Source organism: Aplysia californica, unplaced genomic scaffold (assembly GCF_000002075.1).
Source record: "Aplysia californica isolate F4 #8 unplaced genomic scaffold, AplCal3.0 scaffold00083, whole genome shotgun sequence".
Taxonomy (NCBI): domain Eukaryota; kingdom Metazoa; phylum Mollusca; class Gastropoda; order Aplysiida; family Aplysiidae; genus Aplysia; species Aplysia californica.
This window is the reverse complement of record NW_004797353.1, coordinates 221,362-229,449: the sequence shown is the minus strand read 5'-3', so window position 1 is coordinate 229,449 and position 8,088 is coordinate 221,362. Positions and strand designations below refer to the sequence as shown.

General features: G+C 44.4%; 1 protein-coding gene across 1 annotated transcript in view; it reads right to left on the bottom strand.

The window, feature by feature from the left end:
• Positions 1-1,927: 1,927 nt before the first annotated feature.
• LOC101861567 overlaps positions 1,928-8,088 on the bottom strand; it is a gene marked incomplete in the record, with an annotated part of 59,003 nt that continues 52,842 nt past the window's right edge. The window contains 1 exon segment of the mRNA XM_013080374.2: positions 1,928-3,144. Within this exon segment, the coding sequence (XP_012935828.1) occupies positions 2,119-3,144 (1,026 nt within the window).

Here is an 8,088-nt window from a genome sequence, read left to right as displayed (position 1 = left end):
CAAATCCCTTCATCCTTCCCAGTAAAAGTCTATTTGAACCATCCATTCGGAACTTACATGACCTATAACGCACATCCCAGGCCTCCACTCTTTGCGGGGCCACAGGTGGGTCGCCACTCGCCATGACGTGGTCCACAGAAGACGTTTTCAGATTGTTTTAATAATGGGGGCGGCGCAAGTAGACTTTTACCCCCTTTCCTACTCCCCCTTCCACCAGCGTACCTTACTTTTTCTCTCTCTTGTCTCCCTTCTCCTCCACCCCACCCCTTTCTCTCCCCTCCCTCAGTTTGTTTCCCCCTCTTCCTGTCAGCAAAAGATGTATTCCCAGACAAAGTAATACAGAGGGAAACAGGGTAGTCCCTTCTTGACGTTCGATGAGACTGCCTCTTTTTTTACGTGCGATCCCGAATAAAAAATAAAATTTGTTATTATGTTCTTGGCAAAATGTGAAAAGCTGGTATTGAAAGGAATACAATAAGGCATGGGATTCTAAAGAATGTCAAGGCAGTCTACAGTATAATTCTATAGACATCCTGGAGATCCCAAAGAATACCACATTTCACACGTTGAATATTATGCGGTCCTCTGAACAGCATTATATTATGCTCTTCATCAACAGAGTACAGAGAAATTATATTCATCACATAATACGTGTCTGGTAGGTGTCTCACTGCTGGCAAAAAAATCACGACCAGAAGAAGTGGAGGGGAACAGCGATTCGACGTAAGCAACTTCCACAGAGTAGTTATACATATCCGAAATTGTCTCTTTGCAGGGATGAAGCAAAAGGCGTGGGCTGATTGAGTTATGACGATCATCGCTTGTAATAGTTCTCGTATCTGTCGCGCAGTTGACACACGAACAAAGAAAATACGAGGAGAAAACGTTCATTTCATGCCTTGTGTCTTTCCCCAAGGGCGATTCTATCACATTATTCCAGGCATCAGCCAGAGAATTAGCAAGTCCGCGCACAAGGCAGCACTTCAGTGCCTCGCTTGATCCCCGCTTCAACATAGGAGCACGGCCAACGAAAACTCAGGAGGGAGGCAAAGGTAGTGGGAGGGGGTGGGGGGTGACAGATTCACTGCTAGATCAAGATGAAGGGATGTGCTGGGGAGGAGCAGAGGACGCTGTAAGAGTTGGTCGCAGACAGCAGAGTTGAATCAACGTGTAATTGATTGAATTAATTAATGGTTTGTACCATGACGAGCAGTTGATGCATCATCTAGCTGGACAAAAAAAAATACACACAGTCTTGAATAAAAAGAAACCGAGAACAAAAGTAACTCAATTTCCTCTTCAGCGTGCAACAGCGTAGCAGTTGAAGGTACGTGCTTGTGAAAGTTTCTCATGAATATACTTAATACCCAATTAAAACATGTCCGCAGTTGGCGTTGGCATTTGGATTGCCTGCAGCCGCGCACGTCTCTGTCATTTGTATCCGGAAGGAATCAATCGTCCTCGTACGTTCTACAAAGAATTCACAACATTTGTGGCTGGTGTTTTCATATTTGTATGTCCCACATAACTGTCCACAACATAAGCACTGTGCCCAACGGCATCCTGTATTACTCAAGAATACAGGAAATCGCAAGAAAGAAAATTTGCCTTGCAAAAGCGTGAGGTGTTATTTATTTTTAAAAAAGATGTATCCGTTTCTGTAGCATTCCCAGGGACGACAGCGGCGACTGACATTGTGCAACACTGTTTGATTCATCAGGATGTTTTGACACACTGAAATGGCTATTCAGAAAGACAGTCTCTCTCTCTCTCTCTCTCTCTCTCTCTCTCTCTCTCTCTCTCTCTCTCTCTCTCTCTCTCTCTCTCTCTCTCCCCCTCTCTCTCTCCTTTACCTCTGTCTCTGTCTCTCCCTGTCTCTCTCTCTTCCTTTAATTCTTTGCCCCCGCCTCTTCCCCTCTCTCCCTCCTCTCTCTCTCTCCCCTCTTTCCCCCCTTCTCTCTCCTTTTCTTTCTTCGACCCCTTCTCTTTCTCCCTCTCTATGTTTGGGCAAAGCCAGAAACGATATCATAGCAATCTTTGCCGTCTGTCACATTTTTCCTGCTCTCATAAACGTCACATCCGCTGTGTCAACAGTCACGACTGCGCATGTCTCGGAGATCAGCTGATCGTGTCATCCGGTGACGCCACAAAGTAGTGAGGGTGAAGGGCCGGAATGGGGCGTCGCTGTCCGTTGTAATTTCCCTCCCTGTAGTGGGAGCTGCTGTTGCTGTAGCTGCTGCCTGACGACGGCCGCCGCCTCATGGAGCCCTCCTCGCCCCCTTCGGGCAACAAAACAGAGCCCGATTTGAGCGGGATCCTCTCGTCTGCCACCCCTCCGGGCTCATCGCCATCCGGGAGCTCGTTAATACTGCTGGCCTTCCCTCCGCGACCGCCGCCTCTCAAAGGGCGCAGAGGAAGAGTCTGGGGAGAGCCTTTATCACCGTAGAAACCGTCTGAGAACATAGGCGGGCAGGGGCCTGGCGGGTCTTCTGTCGGCCTGTGAGGACATATCGTGGCAGGATCGTGGTAGGGTCTATGCCGGATTTTATCTGCGCTATACTCACCCCCAGAGGAGGAGGTTGGAGGGTCTCCCTTAAAGAACACTGGGTCTTGATAACCGGCGTAGCCTGCGCTTCCTCCCCCTCCTTGCTCGCTCCCGTGCTCGCAGCACTCGCAGAACTCACACTCAGACACGGAGGTGTCCCTCGCCCCTCGACACCGCTCGCGGATCGAATCGTTGTCCCCGATACTCTCGTACACAGGAGAGCGATCACTTGTGCAGCTGGACGAGCTGTTGTAGACGCCGCCGTCCAGTTTTTTGTAATGCGACGGAGCGTAGCGAGAGTGTTGCGGCACGACCAGAGAAGAGGTGTGGGCGGGGACCTGCCCGTAAGGCGTGTTGATGAGTCTCGGCGGCTGCTGCTGTTGCTGCTGCTGCTGCTGCTGCTGATGGAGGAGGGCGTTGCTGATGTGGGACGGGTGGTGGTGGTGGTGGTGGTAGTTGACCTGCTGGCAGTCGTGCTGGGGGTACGAACCCGGATAGTAGTGACCACCGTTGACCGTCGCCGACGTGGTGGAGGAGGTAGCACCAGAGGCGCTCGCGGGGACCACCCGAGTTTCCGTCCTGTCTCCTTGTAAGGTGGTCTGGAGAAAGCGTAAAACATTAAATAGTTATTTAATTTGTTTTAAAAATTTGGTCATTTCTATACAAATAAACATTTCAAGAGAAAAACTGCTGGTCAAAGAAAAATATCTTCACATAGGTGTTTCTGTCGTTATTTTCATGAACAACGGCAAATATTTCATTGTGACGAGACTACAACAACAACATTTGAAGAGAAGAACTGTAGCCAACAGCCAATCCAAAATGCTCCCCCCCCCCTTTTCTCAATCCTTTCCTCCCAGCACATTACAAAACAACAACAAACAAACAGACAAACAGAAAAGGGCATTAAAAAAGAGGTAAGCAATTGTACATTTACGCACGTATAAACTCTCACTAACATCCCCCCCTAAAAAAAAGCACCAAAAAAATAAGGACAGGAAAAATCCACGAAACGGAGATAAACCAACCTAGAACTTCTAAGCCCACTCACCACATCTACTCAATTCCTAACCACTTTGAAAATTGCTCCTTTCCTTCTTCACCTATTACAACCCGTCTCGCCTCCCCAAGAAGCTAAATCACTTTCAGAATTAAAGCAAGGCACAACAGAAAGCAACCCCAACATCCGCATTCTGTTACTTGTAACGGAAAAAAAACCCCAATTCAATGAGCTGTGCAAAACAAAGCACAGCGACCAACAGTAGAACCACGCAGTAAAGAATCAAGTAAAACAACCGGGACTATGGGGAGCAACTCTGGCGTGAAACGGCCAAGAAGAGCTCGGTGTATATTTCATGAGACCAAGTCAAGACACGCAGAACCGCCAGGGGAACTCTACTTTCCTGTCCTGGAATAATGCATCAGACGACCATTCAAATTGGCGCCAACTTAGACACGACGTGAGATTCTACCAACACGAGTTTTTTTTTAAGAATAAAAATCCGAAAAACGTTTTTACTTTTTGGAAAAAAAGAGGGGAAAAGGGAGGGGGGGGGGGGACTTTTTACTTTGCGTCAGCGCTGAACCTGTCTCAATTCCTAGATAGGCTACATGTCGACCCATGGAAAAATGTGGCACGATGAACAACTGAATTCGGAAAAAGCATCTCTGTCCCTTGTCTTGCTTTTTTCCCTGAAAAGGGTTCAGTAGGTTCGATCAGCTGACGCGTTCATGTATACTTTGGCATGAATACAGCCGAGTAAAACGATACGAAGAAGTGTGAGCACAACAAAGCACATGCTTGTTTAGCGCCGAAAATGCCAGCGGCTAGAAGCCAGAGTGTCAACTGAATACCCTTTAAAACAAAGAATTAAACGAAACACCTTTCAAATTCTACCCTATTTTCTCTCATTCTATAGTCTCCGTGTATAATAAATAATGTCGTGCTTTTATTGTCCCGGCACACGGTATTGTCCAAATTTCGTGAAGTTACAGGGCAGCAAGTTTCAAGTTCTTTGCCTTTCTTTGAGAGGCATTCTTTTTTTTTGGGGGGGGGGGGGGGCGTTGGAAGAAAAAAAAGAAACAGTCGGTTAGAGCACGTTACTCTTTTGCTAAAGTTTTGCGCTCATCAAGTCAGAGTACAGGCTTTGTCAAAAGGTCTTCCGATCGGTAAAGAAAAGAAAAGTTGATTAAAACGAAAAGCAAACCTGACATTCATTAAGATTGGAACTTTGACATTCAGCGTGATGGTCGAGTTTGTAGCCTCGTCGAAGCCGGACGAGACGTGTAAAGCGACCAACGATGGTCTGGCCAACCAGTGGTTTCGAACTCAAGGCAGTGGCTAAACTGCAGTCTCTGCGTCTGCTTAATATGGTTGCGCCAAAAGTTACCGTATAGAAATGGGACTAACGTCGAAAGCCAAATGACCGGATCTAAACTGGCACATAGGTACATTTATACTTGTACAGCCTACAAGAACATAGCCGCCGGGGGAATGCACCGGTCAGAGTTAATTTCCAATAACAGTATGCTAAACACCACAGCACTGCATGGAATCCGATAGTCGAAAAAGTAGTGCACAGGAAATCACTAGGGTTATTCAAAACCAGGCCGACGAAGTTCGTTCATGTACGTGATTAGCATGACATGGTCGTTAATGCGACTACAGACAGGACAGAAGATCGTTTTACACTGCTCTTCTCTGCGTCAGCACGGCCGTGCTCTGTCAGCCCGCACCTTTACAGTTTAGCTTTAGTTTCAGTAAAAGGTTTTGCTGTACTTTCAACACAAATAGGTCATATAAGGGCCAACGTTTAGATGTGTCACTAAAGAGTGTCACACAGCGAAAAAAAGGAGGGGAGGTTATGGACAATATTTTTTGAAAATAGAAAAGAAGGAGCTAACTACATCAGAGTTCCCGCTAATCACCAATATCTTTACAGTACACATTTCTAAAACATCACTCATATTCTTGGGTTCAGTTTCTAACAGTATATTATGTAATATATACATTATTGTATATTTATATATATAATCTTTTTTTTTGGGGGGGGGGGGGTATTTTTGCTTTGCACTTTCAGTCAGCAACGTATTTGCTGCAATTGAACATTCTTCTTTTTTATTATCTGCATCGTTGTGGAGTTATCACGTTGAAAAGCATCAAAAGTCAGACATTCCGCTGGACATTGTATCCCTCTCAGAACAGGAAGATCGAAGCAGCCTGTCTCCTAAATGATCTAAGCAGTGCAGATGGGCGCGTAAAACACTTACATATTACATTATTGTAATTACATTACATGAAGTCATAACAATACCGCCAAAATTACCACTGATAAAATTACAATAGAAACACTGAAAAGAAGTAAAAGGAGCAGACTGCACTAAAACACCCACCCAGCGCAAGTTCCCAGCTGTGAGCTCTTCTCATGAAGATCAATAGCTCATGATATAATCATTATGCAGAACTCGGTGACTCTTCTCCAGAGAGATTATAACACGGTATGAAGGCTGATTACCGGAAGTCTAATTTTCTGAGAAGCGGAAGCTAGTTTGAACCGAAACTACAAAATGGTATGAACTATTTATATCCAACAGGAAAACCCAGACTTGTACACGGGGACCCAAAAACAAATCATTTAAAGACTTCATTCAAAATGTTTTACTCGGATGAAATAAAGGCTGTGTACCCAACTTCTCCAGCCTTGAGCTCAACCCTGACCCAAAATTATTTATCGGAGAATCGCAAATCGAGTACATCACTAAGTCTGAATGCTTTGGGTCAGTAGCAGCCTTACATATCGCCCCCCCCTCTCCCTCTCTTCCTCCACCATCTCTCTCTCTCTCTCTCTCTCTCTCTCTCTCTCTCTCTCTCTCTGCCTCTCCCCTCCAATCTCTCTCACCTCCCCCCATCCCCGGCTAACAAACCGAGCTCCAACTGAACCCTGATCCATTTTCCGTGTATACAAAGATAAAAATTAATGTCTTCTTCCATTACGAACATCCCCTCGGATCATTACATATTCACAGCAACAAAACAACTCTGATTTTTTTCAGAACTGCTCCCATGTCAGTACAATCAGTCAAACATGATTGAAAGTCGTACTTTTTTTCTAGGACTAACAAATAGTCTTTTAGCGTGTTTTTTTATCCTTCACTTTCCTTCGCAAGACTTTCAGTATTTTGAAACTCACCAACCATAATGGTCTTCTTTTTCCATTGCGCTTTTTGCATGACGAGGCTTGCCATGACCCGTATAATATAGGGCAAAACAGTTTTAATAAGAGATAAAGCAAATTGCTATATATTGTCAAAGAAAACCGGTTCTATCCACACATATGTACATTTTAGTGCAGCGTATTGCCAAGAAACAATAAAAAAGTTCTTTCTCACTAAAACGCAAACTTATCGATTTTCATTCGGACCAAACATCCTCCTTTTTTAGACCTTGAGACGACAAGAAGAGAATCGCACTCAGGGGAAATAAGTTTAACATTCTCGAACTTTGTGTCCTATATGTAAGTGATCCCCTCTGCGTGTAAAATCTAACTGCACTCCAAAAGAACCGAGTTGCTCGTAAAGATCCAAGAATAAAGGCGGCTACCGTTGTCATGGCGACGATTACTACTGGGTGAATTGCGTTCCTAAATAAAGCCATCTTTCTGAAGGAAAAAAGTATTTAGAATGAACCAAATTTGGGGTTGACTACCAAAGTAATAGAGCAACCTCATTAGAGCATAATACTCAGGGTTCACAGTCACAGAGCGAGTAAGGAGTTCACTCTTTAACAGCTAAATAGGACGCTTGCAAAAATGGGTTATACAGACACGTATTAACAGCTTAAACAATTTAAGTACACAGGGAGACATTTTTAAGCCCATTTGTAACTGTGATTTGCGGTAATACGTTCACAAAAGTAGGCCAATACTCCTTTTTCTTCTTTTCTTCTTCAGGGGTCAAATCTGGAGCAGACATTGACAGTCAAGGAACCTTGTGCCTTCTTGTTGTCAATCCTGGTCAGATGAGTTTTTCTGACTATATCAGCATACTGATGTGTTTTAAAAAATGTCTGAAAAGGCGAGAGCATGTAGCATGGAAAAACTGTCTAAAATACAAGTATTGAAGGAGGAAGTACTGTTAAACCTGATCAAACAGCCACCAAACCAAGACATTCACCTGTACAAACGACCACTCCTCACTTTAATAGGAGTTTTACGGAACTTGTAACATAATTAGTGCCGAAGATAAGAAGTGTTACAAAAGAGCAAAAAACGCAAAAAAAGAATGAGGAGAGATTTATAAGGATGTTGTTTGTTTGATAGGAAAGAAGGAGCAAACCATGTACCGAAGCAACCACCAACCACCCACATTTCTCACTTCCTCCTTGAGTTTTTCTATATCATAACGAAACTGTCTAAGACTTCCACCTGTCTAAGACAACCATTTTTCTTCTCAACAATGGTGGCCCTCTTGGACAAATCACGACAGTATTATTACTACTACTACTACTACTACTACTACTACTACTACTACTACTACTACTACTA